The sequence below is a fragment of the Nicotiana tabacum genome, chromosome 14 (assembly GCF_000715075.1).
Source record: "Nicotiana tabacum cultivar K326 chromosome 14, ASM71507v2, whole genome shotgun sequence".
Lineage (NCBI taxonomy): Eukaryota > Viridiplantae > Streptophyta > Magnoliopsida > Solanales > Solanaceae > Nicotiana > Nicotiana tabacum.
In genome coordinates this window covers 1,891,369-1,913,507 of record NC_134093.1, presented here as the reverse complement: position 1 = coordinate 1,913,507, position 22,139 = coordinate 1,891,369, and the positions used below count along the sequence as shown (strand labels likewise).

The 22,139-nt window shown below is 36.0% G+C and overlaps 1 protein-coding gene and 2 pseudogenes across 1 annotated transcript; 1 reads left to right on the top strand and 2 right to left on the bottom strand.

Moving 5' to 3' along the window:
• LOC142169181 (bidirectional sugar transporter SWEET1-like) overlaps nt 1-10,042 on the top strand; it is a 72,861-nt pseudogene extending 62,819 nt beyond the window's left edge.
• Nucleotides 10,043-14,798: 4,756 nt separating this feature from the next.
• Nucleotides 14,799-15,170, bottom strand: LOC142169180 (uncharacterized). The gene has a single exon (XM_075230415.1). It carries the CDS (start codon nt 15,168-15,170, stop codon nt 14,799-14,801), a length of 372 nt encoding a protein of 123 aa, XP_075086516.1.
• A 663-nt stretch (nt 15,171-15,833) lies between these two features.
• Nucleotides 15,834-21,504, bottom strand: LOC107815686 (putative late blight resistance protein homolog R1A-3; annotated as a pseudogene).
• Between the last annotated feature and the right edge of the window lie 635 nt (nt 21,505-22,139).

Here is a 22,139-nt window from a genome sequence, read left to right as displayed (position 1 = left end):
AATGTCTAAATTAATTAACTAATTAGCAATTAAAAGAATCCAATTCAATTTCTTTCCAAATTAATTATATAAGTAAAAATTATTTTTCAAGTTGAAAAACTACTAGGCTACATAAAATTGTTTTTATAAGAAGAACATTGGTAGTTAACGATATAAAAAATAAAACAAAATAGTTACTATAGTATAAAGGTCAAATTGGTAGAAATATAAACTTAAATCAATAATAATAAAACAGTAGTAGATAAAATGCATTCTAAAATGAATGAATTGGTATTAATTTTTTTGTTTCTTTTCACATTCATTTCAACACATGATAGCTCCCTATATTTTTTTTGTCACAACCTAAAATTCTAACCCGCCGTGATGGCGCTTATCTCAATACTAGGCAAGCCGAAATCTCAATGAACCACAACTTCTTTCAATTCTAAAAATATAATATTTAAATAACATCCACAAATCTTACAATTACCTATACAACCATTTCCAAAACCTGGTGTCATTGAGTACATGAGCATCTAATTATAAATACAAGTCTGAAAAATACGGTCCGTAACAGTCTGAGATCAAATATAGTAAATAAGGAGATAGGGAAGGAGAGGCAAGGTCTGCGAAACACGACATCTACCTCAGAATCTCCGAAAAATTAACTGTGTGAAAAAATTAACACCCGCTATGTCTGGGAACACCTGGATCTGCACACGAAGTACAGGGTGTAGTATGAGTACAACCAACTCAACAAGTAACAATAATAAATAAGGAACTGAAGATAGTAACGAGCTACACAGTTATGGTTCATTTTCAGTAATTCCAGTAAAGAATAGACATGCTATCAAATCTGGCAGTTTAATGTCAAATTAATTTTTATACAGTTCCTGTTCATGTAATCAGTATATCAAAATCTTATAGAGATTTCACAACAATGACAGATAACAACTAAGTGCAACAACAAATGGAAATCAAGTACAACCTCTTAGGACAACAATCACTCACTGGGCTCCCAACCCTCATCACTCACTCTCAATGGGTACCCGCACTCACTGGGGGTGTACAGACTCCGGAGGAGATCCTACAGACTCCAGAGGTGCTCCTATAGCCCAAGCGCTATAATCTGCACGGATAACTCACGTGCCATAATATAAATATCTGGATCAGCACGGCCAACTCACGTGCTATAGTAGAATATATGGATCCGCACGGCCAACTCACGTGCTATAGTATAATATAAGGATCTGCATGGCCAACTCACGTGCTGCACGGACAACTCACATGCTATGATATCAATATCTCACAATCAGGCCCTCGGTCTCACTCAGCCATAAATCTATCCAGTCTCTCGGGCTCTCAATAATTATGAAATCAGCCCAAACAACAATGATATGATGTATCAATAATAATAACAGAGACTAAGATAAAATATGCAACTAAAAACTGAGACTGAGTACATATAGTATTTAGCAGGCAATTCAACAAGTAAATGATCTCTGTGGGTCCTAACAGTACTATCATATTATCTACGCATAATTTCTAACATGATTTGGAGTCAAATTTTATTAACACATAAAGAGCATATAGCTAACAATAAATTATTCAACTTTACAGTTTTCCGGGACAGACCAAGTCACAATCCCTTCGGTGCACGCCCATATGCCCGTCACCTAGCATGTGCGTCACCTCCAAAACAATCACATGATACCAAAATTCGGGGTTTCATACCCTTAGGACCGGATTTAAAATTGTTACTTACTTCAAGTCGTGAAATTCTTATTCTGCAATGTCCTTTCCTCGTAAATTGGTCTCCAAACGCCTCAAATCTGGCCATAAATAATTTGTTTCAGTCAATAAAATTTATTTAAATTAATTCCATAAGAAAATAATAATTTTTCATAAAAATCTGAAAATTAGCTCAAAAATCGCCCGTGGGGACCACGTCTTGGAACTCGACAAAAGTTATAAAATACGGAAGTCCATTTAACCACGAGTTTAACCATACCAATTTTACCAAAATTCGACCCCAACTCGACCCTCAAATCTTCAATTTAAACCAAGAGGTTTTCAAACTTTCCCAACTCAATTCACCAATTAAATGATAAAAAACAACTATGGATTCGGGTAATTTAAGCAATATTGAGTTAAGAACACTTACCCCATTATTTTTTCTGAAAATCACCCATAACCCGCCTCAATCCGAGCTCCAAATCGTCAAAAACAGTCCCATTTTCAGAACTTATACTCACTGCCCGGGCTTTTCTTCTTCGCGAACACGGTCAGTGCCTCGCGTTGGCGAAGCACAAAATAGTTCCCGTCCAAATTCCTCCTTCGCGAACGCGACATCACCCTCGCGTTCGCGAAGCACAACATGCCTCTGCCTCAATGCCTTCTACGCGAACGCGTTCAACCCATCGCGAACGCGATGCTTCGTTCCCCCTCACTACGCGAACGCGACACCCCGTATGCGAACGCGTAGACCAATTGCCTGGGGTCCTCAGCTGCTTCCTCTCTTCTTAGCGAACGCGTAACACCTTTCGCGTTCGCGATGTATACCCAGTCCACCCTTCGCGAACGCGTTCTTCTCTTCACGAATGCGAAGAGCAAATATTGCCAACCTCTCAGTTCCTCTATGCGAACGCGAGGCTCCACTCGCGAACGCGATGAAGGAAACCAGATGGTGCATCAGAAAAATTCCAACAGAGTTCCAAGTCCAAAATCCAACCCGTTAACCATCCGAAACTCACCTGATTCCCTCGGGACCTCAATCAAATATACCAACAAGTCCTAAAACATCATACGAACTTAGTCGAACCCTCAAATCACCTAAAACAACTCTAAAATCATGAATTACACCCCAATTCAAACCTAATGAACTTTGAAATTTTTAATTTTTACAAACGACTCCGGAACCTATCAAATCACGTCCGATTGACCTCAAATTTTACATACAAGTCATAAATAATATAACAGAGGTATTCCAATTTTCAGAATCGGATTCCGACCCCGATATCTAAAAGTCAACCCCCGGTCAAATTTCTCAAAAATTAAACTTTCGCCATTTCAAGCCTAATTCCTCTACGGACCTCCAAATAATATTCCGGACACGCTCCTAAGTCCAAAATCACCATACGGAGCTATTGGAATCATAAAATTTAAATCCGAGGTCGTTTACACATAGGCCCATATCCAGTCCACTTTTCCAACTTAAATTTTTAATTATGAGACTAAGTGTCTCATTTCACTCCGAATTTCTTTCGGACCCGAACCAACTAACCCGATAAGTCATAAATTAATAGCAAGGCATAAATTGAGCAGTAAATGGGGAAATGAGGTTATAATATTCAAAACGACCGGTCGGGTCGTTACATGTTTTATATTGAATTATTTTGGTAAAATATTAATGCAACATTATTAATTATTTTCAAATCTCTAAAAGACCAAACGATTTAACTTTTTAATTTATTTTATTTGAAAATATTTTTGTGATTTATTTGTTTTCAGTATTAGGTAAAAGAAAATAAGTTTAAAATCATAATAAGGCATCTAAGGACTTTTGTAGAGCAAGCTTTTTTCCATTGAGTTAGCTAAATGAGATTAGCATTCATTATTTTTTCAAGAACTTATTCTTTTTAAAATTTTATTTTTATATTACGTGATTTTTTTAAAATTGTGTACCCCTTAATATAAATACATGCGCAAAGCGCGTACCCTAAGACTAGTTAATTTGAAAAACACTTCTGAGCAGCGATTAGTTTGACCAAACTTTTAAAAAGTGTTTCTAAGTATATTTTTCTCAAAGTGCTTTTCAAAAGTATTTTTGGGGAGAAGCTACTTTTTTCTGCTTTTCCAAAACTGCTCCTACTTCTACTCAAACACACTTTTTTTTCTTTCTAAAAGCTTGGCCAAACACTTCAACTTAAAAAAAAAATATTTAAAAAAAAAATATTTAAAAAAAAAGTGTTTTGCTTTTAAAAAACTTGGCCAAACATGCTACTAATCAGATTACTATCTTGACTTGTACCTACGCAGAACTTAACTTTTGATGTATTTTTTTCCAGTTACTATTAATTCAGCCAAACACTTGTTCCAAATTGTATTTATTTTCCTCATTTTGTATGTTTTGTCGGACAAGCCCAAAACTTCTTCTTAGTAACTCTTTCGTAAACTACTTTATATCGCTATATGAAGATCTTTACCTAATACGGTATATATATATATATATATATATATATATATATATATATATATATATATATATATATATATATATATATATATATATACACACACACACACACACACACACACACACACACACACACACAAGATATAGTCAGGTGTTCTTATTTAGGGAGTTCAATTGAATTCCTTCGCGAAAATATTATCGTTCTTAATCCATTTCTTTGTTCATGAATCTCCCCAATTATTTTATATCTTTGGACAAAAAAGAGGAATTTATCAATCTCTATTCAGTTATCAAGATGTTAGTGGAAAAGAATTGGATTTTTCGGCGACTAATTACGTTAATGTTCGTTGATTTTAGTATTGGTGTGATTTACAATACTCTCTACTTAATTAAGCAACATATATAACGCATTATCTGAATTGCCAGCTCCATTAATTAGTCAAGACATATATCCTAATTGGGAAACTAAGTAGGAAAGAATCACTCTTTGCATTTTCTATACAAAGAATTTGTAGCATAGGATATATGGTATTATATATATGAGGTGACAAGTTTAAGTTTTGCTAATATATAGGATTTGAACTAATTCTCTCGAAATTTATGGACTCCTACAATGATCTCAATTTAATACTATAAAAATAACCGGCAGGGGCGGACGCACCTTGACTCAAGGGTATCATCTGACACAACTTGGTCGGAAAATTTTACTGAAATGTATGTTTATCTGATATGCAAAGAATAATGTTACAAAATATAGTGAAGTGACTCTGCTTCACACGAAGAGCTCCTAGCTCGCCTGGTCGAGCGCCGCTGTTTTGTTAGGAAGATCGGGAGTTCGAATCCTGATATATTTGTATGTTAGGAATTGTAATAATATACTTGAATTGTCGTCTATTCATATATTTCGAATTGTGTTTTTAATTTTTTTTAATATGATGTACAATAATTTATTTATTTATTTACATCTTTAAGTGTCGACCCGCTTACAAGAAATCCTACGTACGCCCCTATTAATCGGGTTCATGTCATGCTCTTGTTTGGGGTTAGTTGGGTCGGATATCCAATTAAGGTGGGCTTGTAAGTTGATTCAAATCAAGGATATTTAGGGATCTTTATTACTCAATTAGTTGCCCAGTTTTACGGTTTACATTCCCTAGCCAGTATACATAAATTATATAATGATTATACGTAATTGTACACATATTATACATAGATTGTACGTATATTATACATTCGCCAGCTTATTTTTATTTAAGTAATTAAGTGTGCAACCGATTAGGTTAATTCTTCTATTATTTAATATACTGATGTATTTCCTATATATATGCCAAGAATCATACTCTTTGTTTCTCATTTCCGAGCTAGTTTGATCATGACAATTGACCATCTTAAATTTACATATTTAGTTAGGAGTATGTTATAGTTATTTATTTCAATGACTTTATTGGATTGGCGCTTTTATCTTTGTGGAATCTCCACACATGTAGCATTAGTGTCCAAAGGTCATGCTATAACAACCTCGTTTGTTTTGATATTTTTTGGCCGCTTGACGAGCGCAAAACACACACTTAAATTATGTTCGCTAGTCAAAGATAGTATAATATAATTATCGTATCCACAAGGATTGGATTTAAATAATATTATCGTAGTTTGTAGCTAGATTGCTATCCAGGAGGATCAATAGTTGAGATTTATATAATTAATAATCTAAAATCTACAGCTATAGACTAATGACAATCGCAACAAAAGTAAGCAAGGAAGTTATCAATGGGAGAAAATAGGGGTTTGACGGAATAAGTACAAGATAATTGTCTGGGATTTAACTCTAGATAATTCATTTCTAATGTTCAAGTGAGTCTCTCGAATTCACTTAATTATCAGTACAAATATTTAGTAGAAACTCATCTCTCGATTAAGTTTCAACCTCACAATATGAACCAATTTAAGCTCTGTGAAGATATGCAAATATGCGTAGTGGATCAGTCTTTATGAAAACCTCTTTCGATTATTCTCCTAACTAGATTTAAACAATGATTCAACTAACTTCTTTCGATTACTTAGAAGAATCTATGAACTCAACCAACAATATAGTGCAAAGATATCACAAGTTATGCCTCTTTCGATTACAAGAACAAGTGAATATAGATACAACAATTAAATCTTCCAAAAACGATTCAAATACATAAAAATAGAGTTATAATCCACAAACAATCATCAATACACCAAATCCATCAAAATCCAAAAGGATCTACTCCATATACATGGAGAAGTTCTTCACAAATGAAACTAAAGTATAGAAAAATATAAATTCAATCCAAACCCGGATCTTAAGTGAGGAAGGAATGATAAAATCCTTGTGCTTGTGTTCTTCCAACTCCTCCTTAGCCTCCTTGGCCTCCTTAGGTCGAAATTGTGCCAAAAGTTCATCTAAAATGGTGTTTTGGTATATTTAAGCCGCCCCAAAATAAACTCCGGACGAAACTACCCTTTTTAGCGGAATTGGGAAGTCACTCTAACATCTTTGGGCTACCTCGCCGTATGTCGTGCCGCCCCGTGCGACGCGCATGTAGGAAATTCTAGAACGTGCCAAAATATGATTTTTTGCCACTTTTTGCACTAGCGCCCCGCGCTCCGCGGGGCATGCCGTGGGGCGTTAGTGCAAATTGTGGGCAGAAATGAGTTTTTAAAATTTTTGACATCCAGACTTGGTTTTCGACCCCCGAATGTGATCCCGGCTTAATTGCTTGGGCTTCTATTCAGACTTCAAAGCTCCAAATAGCTAGAATTAGCTCCACAACATCTACATAACTCAGAATTACTCCTACAAGGCATAAAACACACAATAAGTGCAAAAATACTACCAATTAAAGCTCAACACAAGTAAAGTGCAGTGAATTAGAGTTAATAAGCGACTAAAATACGAGATTATAGTCTACCATCACTGCTATAGAGAATTGATGTTATAACTTATAAAGGACATATATTATAACATTACATTAAAATCGGTTCCTAAAAACCTTAGCTTTGACTGTACCTGCCATGCAAATTCATGATAATATACTCATTTCCATTAATCTTCAAATTTAACAAGATTCGACAAGAGTGGGTTGCTCTAGTGGTGAGTATCCTCCACTTTCAACCAAGAGGTTGTGAGTTCGAGTCACCCCAAGAGCAAGGTAAGGAGTTCTTGGAGGGAGGGAGCCGATGCTCTATCGAAAACAACCTCTCTACCTCAGGGTAGGGGTAAGGTCTGCGTACACACTACCCTTCCCAGACCCCACTAGTGAGATTATACTGGGTTGTTGTTGTTGTTGTTAAAATTTAACAAGAAAATAGAAACCAAGAAAATGGCTTGACACTAAAATCAGTCAGCTCTTAGAATTTGATTTTTTTTTCTTTTTATTACATGCCCAAAAAAGCATTGTTCAAGAAAATAATTTCTTCAAAAAGGAACTGAAAAGTATATCAGATACTTAATTAATATGCCTCTGAATTCATTCCTCCAAAATAGAGGGTTAATTTCTCAAAACACAATTAGAAGGGAACACAAGTGCATCATGAAATATTGTTTTACCACAAGCTAAGTGCCGTAGACACGTTTCGCGTTTCGTACCTATAATAATAAGAATGAAGGCAAATTGACATGAAATTGTACGTATTATATTCCGGTCAAAGCGGCAACAAAAAGATTGTGAAAGTACTATGCGTTTGTACACAAAGGCTTAAATAACTAACCCTATAGTTAATTAGTCCCACAATTAGTAAGACTACTTATTCTTTTCTCAAATGGAGTCATCTAAGTCCAACTTAACCTAATTCCAAAAATAATTACACGTAAAATAATTTTATTGCTTAATACATTTACAGAAACGTTTCCTCATGTAGTATACAAACAAATATTACAGATAATGCCCAAGGTTTAGCACAAAACCTCACTGACGCAAAACTCAGATATATTTATCAAACATGGGAGCTGCACATGCTATACACTTCGGACTAAGAATTGTTGGTGAGTTGTTATGTGTTGTTTAATTTCAGGCTTATAAGTTTCTTTCTCTTATTTAACTTACTGTTCCTTAATTACAAGAAATATCACTGCGCTTATCCTTTTTGGGATATGAATGGGTGGCCCTCCAAAACTTTTTCCATTGGTTATAATTATTTATATTAGTAAAAAAAAATTAAGTTAACAAAACATTAACGTTTTGTTTCAATACATTACATTGGTTCTAGTTATCAAATATTTTGTTAGTAGATATGAATATTTGAATAATTTAACTCAAAATTTTAAAATATTAGACAATGTTACTGTGGAATACTTAAAAGAAAACTTAAAAACTTGAAAGAAAATTTGTTAAGACCATACATTTTTTTCTTGGTTATCTAAATTAATCATATCTATTTGACCAACTGTTGTCACATCTTCTTAAGTTTTGGCTTTAGGCCTCCGACTTCATTGAGCCGCCCCTGGGGATATCACCTCCGTATGTCAACTACAACTTTTTCCTCTTAAATTATGTTGTTAAACATGGAATTTAGGTTCACATTCTGGAGAATTGTGAGAACCTGGTCTCGTTCGGTATAGGTTGTCCTGGCTCGTTAGGTCCCAAGAATCCAAAGGATATAAGCTTCTCAAGGCCGAGTCGGAAAGCTTTACTTGTAGAGTCTCTTTCAGTTTAGGTCTTGAATCATTTGATTCGGAAAATTTTTGGACGGAGAAAGACTATAGGGCTAAGAGAAGCTCTCTTGTGTCAAGCCTTTAATTCGACTTTTGGCAATGCCATTTTCAAAGAAAGGGAACCTGTTGGGAGAACCTAGATATGTTAGAAAAAGCCGATGCATATGGAAACGAAAGGTGAATAGAGGGATATGGAAACGAAAGGTGAATAGAGGGGTGCACCAACGAATCTCTCGGGTATTCCATATGTGATGACAATGCTGAACCGTATTATCAACATGGTAATTAATTTTGCCGAAACAACTTTCTTTCCTTCTTAAGGTATCTTTTTAATACTTGTGTACCGATTAAATTAATCTTTACGCGAATAGGTATGGTATGCCGCTAGTATCATCAAACAATGTGCGAGTGTCGACGAATGGGATTGGAGCAGCTTTTGCTCTTGTTTATGTGCTGATTTTCCTCAAATTTGCACCTAATAACGAGAGAAGGAAATTCTCGGCATTCTTCTTTCTAAACATTGCAATTTGTATTGCAGTAGCTCTTATTTCCATGCTTGCTTTTCATGGAAATAATAGAAAGAATATTTGTGGTATTGCTGCCCCCGTTGTCTCCTTACTTGTGTATGGAACTATGGATCACCCCTCTCAATCATAGTAAGTCTTAAGTCTTAATTTAACACTTCATTTCTTTTTTTTTAGTATTACTTTTCATTTTCCTTGACCGTTTTGCTATTCATACATGTAGACACAAGTCATCAGGACAAAGAGTGTGGAATTCATGCCATTTTGGCTCTCATTCTTTGTAGCTCTCTCTTGTGGTTCGTGGTTAACATACGCCGTCATTGGTAAAGATCTATTCATAAAACTAAGCGTAGAGTCTCTTTTTAAGCGCCTTTCTTTTTTAATTCTCAAGTGGATCAATTACATATTTACTTTTCTTGATTTATTGCAGATTTCAGCTGTTGTTGGCCTCATTTTGGATCTAAGCCGAGGGTCTTTCGGAAACAACTTTTCTATCTTCTTGAAATTAGGGGTAGTGTCTACGTGCATACTACCTTCCCCAGACCTCACTTGTTGGATTACACTGGGTGTGTTGTTGTTGGCCTCATTTTGGGCATTGTGCAGCTTATCCTCTACGCGGTTTATAGACGGGGTACCGGAGATGACAATAGTGATAGCAATGTGTAATTGAAATATGATGTAATAGTAGTAGTGGTATATGGTGTTTAAACAATCTCTGTCGTACATAACTGAATTTGGATTTGATCAATCTATATGTTTTTTTAAAATTTTTTGTTAAATTTATCCTGTCACTTGATCCTTTTCCCAGTTTAACTACATACAAAGTTGCACCAAGGCCTATGTACGAAATTGAAGGAAAAAGTCTGATTCAAAAGACCAATCTTCCGTGTGTCTTTACATTGAGCTTTGCACATGTATATATTATACACTTACATATATATTTATTCCTCCCACACTAACCCATTAACCTATGTCTCCTTATATTATAATTATCTTACTAACCCCATTAATTTATGTCCCCTAACCCATTAATTATGTCCCCCTATATTCTAAACACTAATATGCACGACATTCTTCTCCATTCTTCTTCTTCTTCTTCACCTTTCTTCTATATCTCCAAGTAAATGTCCAGAGATTGTTAGAATTAGGATATTGTTTCTGGTTTCTTCTTCCCAACATCCCCCCTCAAGGTAGAGGGTAACTTTGTGACCCCTAACTTGCTCAAAATCTCGGAGTGAGAAACCCCAGAAAGTGGCTTTGTGAAGAGATCCGCCAGTTGGTCTTTAGATGGAACAAAAGAAAGAGTAATTAAATCGGAAAGGAACTGTTGACGCACAAAATGACAGTCAATTTCTACATGTTTTGTGCGTTCGTGGAAGACGGGGTTACGGGCGATATGAATGGCTGCCTTGCTGTCAGAATGAAGAGGTATGGGAAGACTTACTGGTGCAGAGAGATCTTCAAGAAGTCGAACTAACCATGTAAGTTCAGCAGTTACTCTTCTCATCGATCTGTATTCTGCCTCTGCAGAAGATAGAGAGATTGACACTTGTTTCTTTGGTTTCCAGGAAATGGGTGTTCCTCCTAGTGTGATGAAAAATCCACTTACGGACCTCCTAGAATCCTTGCAAGAGGCCCAATCAGCATCGCAAAATGCAAGCAAGGAGAATGAGTGTTTTGCTGAGAGAAGAATTCCTTGTCCTGGATCAGAGCTCAAATATTTGAGCACTCGTAAGGCAGTAGAGAAATGAGACTTACATGGTTTCTGCATGTATTGACTAAGGGTAAGGACTGCGAAAGAAAGGTCAGGCCGAGTGTTAGTGAGATAGTTTAACTTGCCAACCAGATGACGAAATACTGTTGGATATTGCAAAGGGTGCCCATCATCAGCTTGAAGCTTGGAGGAAGGATCAAGAGGAGAACTGACTCGATGCAAATGAGATACATCAAATTCCTCCAGCATATCTAGGGTAAATCTCCTTTGGCTTACAATAAAACCTTCTTTTTCTCGCAGAATTTCCATCCCTAAAAAATAATGTATGTCTCCTAGATTTTTTACCTTGAATTCACTGTTTAGAAAACCCTTGATATGCTGAATTTCTTCCAAGTCATCTCCAGTAAGCAGTATGTCATCTACATAGACAGCTAGGATAGAAATCAGGTTTCCTGTCCGTTTAAAAAATAGTGAGTAATCGTTTAATGATGCAGAATACCCTTTAAAACTCAAAGCTCCTGCAAGCCTAGCATACCATTGCCTGGAAGCTTGTTTTAAACCATACAATGACTTCCTTAGTAAACAAACATGCTTAGGACTAGGAGGTGTTAAGCCTGCTGGAAACCTCATGTACACCTCCTCTTGTAGATCCCCATGCAAAAATGCATTGTTTACATCTAATTGACACACATTCCAATCTCTTTTGGCTGCAATAGTGAGTAAACACCTTATGGTTGTCATTTTCACCACTGGTGAAAAAGTCTCACTATAATCTATTCCTTCTCTTTGGACATCCCCCCTGACCACCAGCCTTGCCTTAAACCTTTCAATTCTTCCATCCGACAAATGTTTTACCTTGTACACCCATTTGCAAGGTAGAGCCTTGTTTCCTTTAGGTAATTCAACCACATCCCATGTGTGGTTGTCTTTTAGAGCTTTAAGCTCTGAATTCATAGCTTCTATCCAACATGGATGTTGACAAGCCTGTCCAAAATTGTTAGGCTCTGTGACAGTAGAGAGGGATTGCAACACATGTTGATTATTGGGTGACAGAGAAAAGAAACAGAATTCCCTAGGCTTACTTGGTTGAGTGAAACAAGCTGCTGCTACATTTGTGAATATGATATTACTGCATACATAATCTTTCAAGTAGGTTGGTTGATTGGAAACTCTTCCTGGCTTTCTCAATGGTGTATGTTGCTTGGGTATAGAAACAGGCGAGGTAGTGTGTGGTGTATCTAGGATAGACTGAAAAGGAATTGGGGTAGTAGACAATTGGTGATGAGAGGGAGTATATGAAGAACTTGGTGATGGTAAGGAGAAAATATCACAAACTTCAGGTTCTAAAGAGATGGGTGAGGATTGATCCTGTGATGAAGGTGAATATGTGAGTTCTGTAGTAAATGTTGAGCTTGGGAATATAGGATGTTGTGATGTGCTGGTTTCAACAAAAGGAAAGTGCGATTCATAAAATTTCACATCCCTTGATACAAATACTCTTCTCGTGGACAATTCCAATAGCTTATATCCCTTCTGATGAGGCGGATAACCAAGCAAAACACAAGCAGTTGCCCTATCATCGAACTTGCCTCTTCCCTGGGATATTGTAGAAGCATAACAGAGACATCCAAAATTTCTTAAATGATCATACTTGGGTTTCTCTTGAAATAAAACCTCATATGGTGTCTTTCCTTTAAGGACACTAGAAGACATCCTATTAATAAGATGTGTGGCAGTTAGGATAGATTCACCCCAATATGACATGTGTAGCTTGGATTGAGACATTAACCCTCTTGCAATCTCTAAGAGGTGTCTATGCTTCCTTTCAACAATTCCATTCTGTTGAGGGGTTGCTACACAAGACAGTTGGTGTAGAATTCCTTCTGAAGCTAGGAAAGCTGCCTCTTGTGTACCTTTTCCCAATTCTAATGCATTGTCAGATCTTATCATTCTGACTTTCACATTGAATTGCCTTTCAACCATAGACAGAAAAGATTTAAGCATAGGAAAACCATTGCTTTTTGCACTTAATAAAAATGTCCATGTTCCTCTGCTATAGTCATCTACTATAGTTAGGAAATATCTAAATCCATTATAAGTACTTGACTTATAAGGTCCCCATGTGTCTACATGTATAAGTTCAAATATATGCTTGGATTTTATGCTACTGATAGGAAAAGGATTCCTTGTTTGCTTAGCCTTATGACAAACATCACAGATAAACTCAAAATTTGGCTTACAATGAAGGAAATCTAAATGTTTCATTGCTGAAAATGGAAGGTGTCCCAATCTTACATGCCAAAGTTTAACATCAGGAGTACCATTAACTTGAACTGGACTAGAAAAAGAAACAGACTTTGAAACAGAATTTCTTTCTTTCGGAATTGAAGGTACATTACTACTGAATAGCCCCTTAGACTTAAGGCTACTTAGTTCCAATAAGTAGAGTCCCTCTCTAACTTCACCAAAAACTTGCGGACTCTTCATTAAAAGACCCTGCAACACACACCCAATAGATGTGAATAGGACATCATACTTGAACTGAACACAAAACCTATTAACTGATAATAAGTTATATTTGAAATCTGGAACATGTAACACATTGTTCAGGATATGACCTGGCAGAATAGAAATACTCCCTATATGAGTAACAATCACCTTGAAAGAGTTAGGTAAACTGATATTCAAAGGTACAGGAAGTGGAGTTAGAAACAGGAAAGAATTAGGATCAAAACACATATGCTCTGAGGCACCTGAATCAATGATCCAGGTGTCTAATTTTAGACTAGCAAACACTGAACCTGAGTATTTTAGAATAGTACCAGTAACTGCATTAGCATTGATTCTTGTATTTCCTGCTTGTGCTAACTTTGCCTGCTTATACATGTGCATCATTTCTGCAATTTGTTCCTTGCTGAGTTGCTGTCCAAAATTACTGTTGTTGAGCTCAGTGCTTTGTCCTGCTGAATTCTCACGGTCCTCATGTATTAGGACTGTATTTCCTTTAATTTGAGTATGCTGACCTTTGTGATTGGTGAACTCAAAATCTTCTGGAAATCCAATAATTCTATAGCAATCCTCTTGTGTATGTCCTACTTTTCCACAATAAGTACAAGACACATTTGGATTGTACTTCTTTTTCCCTTTAAACCTTTGCTGAAGTTTAACAAACTTTTGCCTTGAGTTGTTATATTTGGGTGATATGGCTGCTCCTCTTTGTGTTTGGCTTCTAAGTTTTTGATAATTCTTCCCTTGTCCTGTGATCATAAAAACTGCAAAATCAGCTAGAAGTTGTGAATTACGCTGCTTAGCCTCTCCAGCTGCCATGAATGATACTGATTCAGAATTAAAATGTGCATTTGCATAAACTTCTCTTTGATTTTCATCCTGCAAGAGAAGTGAATAAGCAACATCTATGCTAGGCAAAGGGTTCATCATGAGGATATTTCCTCTTGCTTGTGCATAGATGTCATTTAATCCCATTAGGAATTGGATCAATCTCTGATCCTCAAGAGACTTAGTCAACTTTGTATTTCCTTCACAAACACAAACACATGAACAACATATGATAACATTTAAACCATCTAATTCATCCCACAGTCATTTGAGCTTAGTGAAGTATGCTGCAATATCACTGTTTTCCTGTACTAAACCTGATAACTCCTTCTGCAGATGATAAAGCTTGGCTCCATTTGATCTCCCAAATCTCTACTCCAAGCTGTCCCAAAGTTCTTTTGCAGTTTTGGAGTATATCACACTGTCTGCAATATCCTTTGAGAGAGCATTTAGGATCCAAGAGATGACCATGTCATTCACACAACTCCATTGTTCATGGTCTGGAGATTTCAGATCTGGAGATAGACATGCTCCATTGATGAAACCAAGTTTCTTCTTGGCTGACAAAGACAGGAGAATAGATCTCCTCCACCCTGGGTATCCTCTTCCATCAAACATAGTGTTGACTAGAGTCATTCCAGGTGAATCAGAGTTGTTGAGATGATAAGGGTGATTGGCATCATAGCTGACTGATTTTGCAGCATTGCTCGTATCACCAGTATACGTGATGGTTGTTTCAGACATTTTAGGTTACTGATTATGATGGTGAATCTGATGTAAATTGATTTGATGGTTGGACTGTTGGATCGAGCTTATTGCTCTGATACCATGTACGAAATTGAAGGAAAAAGTCTGATTCAAAAGACCAATCTTCCGTGTGTCTTTACATTGAGCTTTGCACATGTATATATTATACACTTACATATATATATTTATTCCTCCCACACTAACCCACTAACCTATGTCTCCTTATATTATAATTATCTTACTAACCCCATTAATTTATGTCCCCTAACCCATTAATTATGTCCCCCTATATTCTAAACACTAATATGCACGACATTCTTCTCCATTCTTCTTCTTCTTCACCTTTCTTCTATATCTCCAAGTAAATGTCCAGAGATTGTTAGAATTAGGATATTGTTTCTGGTTTCTTCTTCCCAACAGCCTAGAAGAGAAGCAGTTGATCAATCAACAACTGAACCCCTTAAGAGAAACTACTATTTAAGGTACATAATTTTTCATCGTTTCTCCTTTGCTTTCTTCTGATTTGCAGTGAGCACAATATGTCTCCTTGTTAAGTTAATTCAACGATACCTTATCGACTTAAAATTGCTACATTCTCACATAAAAGAAATAAAAACCAGAGTTAGAGTTTTCTTCATAATGTTGTCTACAAAGCACACCTCAAAAAAATCCAACTCAATATTCAGAAAATCAAACTTTCTGCTCGAATTAAGTTTTCATTTTTCAGTGATAGCAAAGGAAATCAAGAAAACAAATATCAAGCATTGTCGGGCAAGTTATTTGTTGCAAAGATATGTTTTTTCTTGGATATTTAAGATTGTGGAGAGTATTGGAAAGAGAGTAACAGAACTTGCTATAGGAGATTTCAAGCTCAAAGAAGAGGAAATCAAGGCAGGAAATGAGAAGGTCTTGTCTATATATAAAGACTATCTCCTTCTAAATTTTGATGCCTATGCTTAAGATTGTTTTGTTCTAAGAAAGGCTATCTAGTCTTTATCCTGTAGTTGTCAAATTTATTGGGAAAATGACACTGTGTAGCAGCTCTCCAAAAAAATGTATATTTGTTTGTATATATATGCATTCTGTATTGTATATACAAAAAGTATACAAATTTTATACACTTTATCGGATACCAAATGTAAATAGTTTCTGATACGGGCTAAACGTGATAATACCTCAAATTTGTTCACTTTGTGTGCTTGGCTGAAGTTGTCCCTGCTTCACCAATTTGTATATAGAAAGACACTGTAACCAGCTACTCATTTTGTCACAACAAAATATCATTAATCAGTCATTATCTCAAAAGTACTAACGATGAATGTTAAGAACAAACTTATTAGCTTCATTCTTTATGACTTGGTGAATTTAAAAGAGGTGAATTTTGCAGGTGCAACATAGAAGGGGTAAGATGAAAGGATCATAGAAACTGCAAAAGCAAAAAAGAAATCAAAGAAATCAAATTGGAAGACCATATGATATTGTTCTACAATCATTAAAAACATACTTAAAAGAGGATACGTGTCTCAATCGATCACTCAAAACAGACTTAGCAATCAGTAGTAATCTGTCTGTGCTTTTGCTGCAGTTGCCTAAGCAAGTGTCAAATTCAACACATCCTCGTTAATTTGAGATCGAAATTAAGAGAAAGCAAACATCTAATATGGGGGGAACTGAAAACTATACCATGTTACGTGCTTGACTCACAGCTTCACATTGTTTGAACATATTGGAGTTTGTTTCTACTTACCTCAGTAACGAGGTCAATACGGTCGCATCCTTCATTCTCTTTAACTTCTTTCTTAATTCTCACAGCTGAAGCCACAAGAGATTTATTGTCGTTGCACTACATCAACTTAATATGTTTCAGCGTTGGAATATCTGCAAAGCTAAGGGGGGTCTCCTTGAGAAAGCGACACCTTTTTATAACAAGTGTTTCAAGCAAGGGAAAAGATTCCTCTGAGGCGTCCCACCTTGAGATATTTAGGCTCAGTTTCAAGAACTTAAGTTTAGGGAACGTGATATCTCCAAGGCACCACTCTCCGGAAGGAAACAATCCTTTAATTCGAGATACTCCAGACTTGGTAGTCCCGCAATGAAAATCGTGCTTTCTATCCGAGTCCCCCTCAGTAACAATTTCTTTACATTTGAAGGCAAGTGTAACTTAGGAACAACAGGGAACAAGTGAAAGAAAAGGCGAAGTGATTGAAGATGGGTAAGACTCTCCAATTTGAGACAAATCTTTTCTTCATCGAAATCATTTCTCAAAAAAATGATTTCAAGTTCGTGAAGATTAGGACACCTCTGTACTAAAACATTCAAGCAATCAAAATCGAGTGTAAATTCAACACCCCTTAATATCCTCAAATTTTCCAACTTAGAGGATTCTTCATTGATCTGCTTTCCCCCAAAAAAACCAGATTTAGTAAACTCTACATGCCTTAATTTTTTCATTTTCCAAAAATTCCCTGATAACCTTGTACGCTTTAAACACTTGAGAATTAAAGTTTTTAGATGGGGCAGATGTGATTTTCCATGAAAATCGAATGTATATATGAAAAGTGTGACGTACTTGAGGTGAATTAGTGGATTCAACGTAGCTAACGACAAACTAATAACCAATTTATGGGAACTTAAATCCAAGACCTTAAGAAGCCTCATCAAATTAATAACCTGACTGAAGTGATTCCAATATAAAGATTCTCCTCCATTGGTGGTTATCAGTGGCCTCAAGTGTTGGTGGAAAGGCTTCCCCGTTTTGGATGCAAACTTGGAAAGCTCATTACTGAAACTGAAGCTAACTCGACTTTCCTTCAAATCAGAAGGTTGAATGTTCCCTCTCACCGCCAACATAAACTTTTCTTCTCTACTCATCTCCAAGCAAAAGTGAAGCACTACATCATGAACCTGGCAGTATTTGACTTTACCGTTATATCTTCTCCTGAAACCATTACAACGTTACTGCTAATGAGATCCATCAAGTAACCTTCAGCTGCCTCTTCCATTAATCTCCCACATTCAATGTTCTGCACGAAACCTTCCGCTATCCATAAACTTATCAATTTAGACACTGAAATCCTTTCGTCCTCTAGAAACATCCCCATGTAGAGAAGGCAAGGTCTTAAATAGTCGGGTAAGTTATCATAACTTAACTGCATAGTTGCCCGACTATAGTCTTCAGACTCACGGTCAAGATAGGAAAATAGAGCTTTTTTAACCTCATGCCACCAAGATCTTTCCATTTTCTTCTTTTTGATTATTCCAGCTACCAAGACAACCACTAGGGGCAACCCTTTGCATCGTCTTGCAACATCTAGACTCACATCGTGTAGTTCAGGTGGGCAAGCTTTGTTTTGAAACACTTTTTTCTGCAACAATTCCCTACTCTCTTCGGGCGTGAGGAATGGAAGGAAATAAAGATCAGTATAGCACTTGACATGTTCACCCACTTTCTCAAGACGAGTTGTTACTACAATTCTGCTTCTATTTACAACATCAGGGAAACAAAGTCTTAAGTCATCCCATGCCATACAATTCCACATATCATCCAAGACAATGAGATATCTCTTTCCTATTAAGCTTTTCCTCAGCATGTCAGCTAGTTCGCCAACCTCATCTACCTTGTCCTTGGAACCGGTAACTTGATTGAAAATTTCTTGTAATAGTTCTCTACGGATATATGTTTGAGAAATGACGCACCATGCTCGAACATCAAAATGATAAACAATGTTGTCATTATTAAACAACTTTCTAGCACAAGTTGTTTTACCTTGTCCCCCCATCCCAACAATTGGGATGACATCTAGCTTATTTGTCCCTCGTGTCAGATACCGAATTATTCTTTTCGTGTCATTCTCAAAACCAACTATCTCCTCATCATTCATAAGATTGCTATGTTGAGTTGGCATATGTTTAGATGGCTCTACCATAGAGCAGGGCTTAAGAGCAAGGTTCTCCGACCACATCCTGGTCACCTCCGCATTATTATGCTTGATCTCTTTTAAGATTGTAGGAAGTGAGCAAAAAAGATACCAAAGAGCATTACACTGAGAAGGAATAGAGTCAATGGCAACTTCAGCTTCGTATGCCAAATTGATAGTACGCCTCTGAAGATCTTTAAGAATTTCATGTTCATGCTGCATCTTTGCAACATCTCTGAAAACAGATGTTAGATATGAGAACTCTTTCTCTAAAATAACAATATGAGGCTTCATCATGAAATCTAAACATAATTCAGATTTCATCATCTCATTCAATTTCCTTAATAGAGAATCCAGAAAGCTCAATCCACCAACTGTGGGAAACTGAGATGGCCTGTATTTTAAGGATTTGTAGTACCTCTCTAGTTGTGCCTTTAGATCTTCAATTTTCTCCAATATCTGTATCGTGCCAAGATCAATCTTGCTCGCATCATCTTTGATTGTCGATCCTGAAAGAAGCTGCATTTGAATTACACAAAGTATGTCGCCCACAAGCACTCCAACCTTTTCTAAGACTTCATTCAACCTATTACCATTAATAACATGATTTGGTATATCGCCGAGAAAAACTAACAAGAACTCTATTGCCACATCAATGTTTCGAGCAGAGAGAATAGTGGGAAAGTTATCAAGCTATCCTTTTGGTAATCTCTTGTCCTTGAAAGTTCTTGATTGAGTAAACTTTGACGCCTTTAGTTCACGGAGAAAAATCCTTTTCATTTCCAGCTCCACTATCACAACCAAGCATAGTAGATAAGGAGGCTTACTCTCGATATCAGATGTATCATCTCTATCCTTATTAATCCAAAGAGCAAGACAGAACTGTCGCACATTGTCAGCCATGAACTGTATTCGGGCATGCATACCTTCCAACCTCTCACGGTCGACATAACCATTTATCTCTGCACCATATAAGTATCTTACAAACCTTATTTTGTTTTGAATGACTTTGACTTTCCTTAAGTATCTATCTATCTTCTGCAGGATATTGATTTTTTCCACGAAAAAAGTGACAGATCGAACCAAGTACCTCAGTGCATCATTTAGATTCTGGTCAAGGTAATCCATATATTCCAACATATACAAATCATTCAGCTCAAAGTTGTATATTAGACTAGTACCGTTATCTTCACTGAATTCCTGCAACTCTGATACTAGCCTTTCCACATTAAGACTAGTTTTGTATTCACCTGGAATTCCATCAAAAACCGAGTGAAGCATTTCTGCAATCAATTTGGCCTTCTTTCTGATTTCTACTGAGAAATCAGGTAAAAGAGCATGAGGGTACTTGATAAAGGTTCTCAAAAATCTTAACTCCATTTCAAGTGTCTCAATCTTGACAACATTCAAATCACCTCTACTCTTAATCCTTCTCAGGTGATCTAACATATCCTCAATGTCGTTATGCGCCATCTTCCGTAGATAAATTAAAAAGTAGAAAATCCCTGCAAATTCACCAAGCTCTTGTCATATTAATCTTCACTAAGAAGGAAATTTTTTTAATCTCTTTTAATACTATTATCATAAGCTATAATGCTTGTGAAAGATTATACACGTTCTACACATATTTTATTATGAAAAATTTCACAAACTTCCCTTACGTTTTGACATATTGCGCATATCTCTTTTGCGATATCAAATATATTATACGAACTTCCCTTCTTTCATATTTTTTTAGGTAAGTAACAAGTAAAGAAAGGGCAACCCGATGCACAAAAGATCCCGCATTCATGCAGGGTCCGGGGAAGGGCCGCACTCAAGGAGGTGTGATGTAGGCAGCCTACCCCACGACTCGAACTCGTGACCTATAGGTCACAAGGAAACAACATGACCGTTGCACCAAGAAGGTAAGTAACTAGTAACGAGATGATTTATAGCCACATAAATATGTAAGTTTTATTTTAAACCATAAGTTTCAAAATTTCTTTTCTTAAACTATATGAAAAGTCAAACACTATCACATAAATTGGGATGGAAAGAGTAGTAGTTATTAAGACAAAAGTTAAATGGATTCATGTAGCTCTTCTAGCAATACAAGAACTAGATTTGTAGATTGCAAATGAAACCAATTTAGCACTACTAAAAAAATTGGAATTAACTACGAACTTCATTGCTAATCTGTCTCTAAATCGCTCATAGTTAAGATAGTTTTTCGATAATCCGTCGCTAAATAGGATTAGTGATGAATTTTTCTGTTTAACTACAGAATTTGTCCCTCCCTAATTCCTGATTTTAGTAGTGTAGAGATTTGGAAAAGAAGATAAGTTAACACAAGTTCAGTTCAAGTCTTACAATCAATCAATCGTGATTTTGGCTTCTTTCGTCTTCTTTTGTAACTCCAATTTCTGATACAATATATCCTAAGAGGAAGCACAAGAGATGAACATTAAAATTATAAGATTCAGGAGTAAATAAAAGAAATCACAGAAATGATCATATCAACAAATAATGATGAAAATTTTCAAATTTAACCAAATATATGGCCCAGAATTTTCGATATATATATAGGAGTATAATGTTTCAAGTGTTGTTAGAAAAAGTTTATTGAAATACCTGTAAAAAGTAAAAGTTGCTGTAGGAGAAAACTACCTAATGAAGAAGATCGGAAGGAGGAAGATATATGTTAGGTTCAGTGGATGAATAATTATCTTGAAGATTTCCTAAAATCCTCATAATGAAAATAAAGTATAGTCCAATCTATTAAATATGAGCTCTAAATTATAGCATTATCTTTTCGAAACTAATATGGGGGCTCGAGCCAATAAGTATTGCGAATATTGTTCAAAGTTTATTTTTTAATCGATAATAAAATAGCACGGATTAAATAGTTTTCGAACTGAAAATTAAAAAATAGCTAATGTTTGTAAAGACATTGAAAAATAGTCACTAATTTATCGAAACACAGAAAGTTTCAGTATAATATGTTATTTTATAAAGCTCCTATGCATAAAATAATTTCAACATATTATATTAAAACTGCAACACATTA

Bases quoted from the DNA above. Each gene is read 5' to 3' on its own strand.
- LOC142169180 (XM_075230415.1), bottom strand. From the start codon at position 15,170: ATGTCTGAAACAACCATCACGTATACTGGTGATACGAGCAATGCTGCA.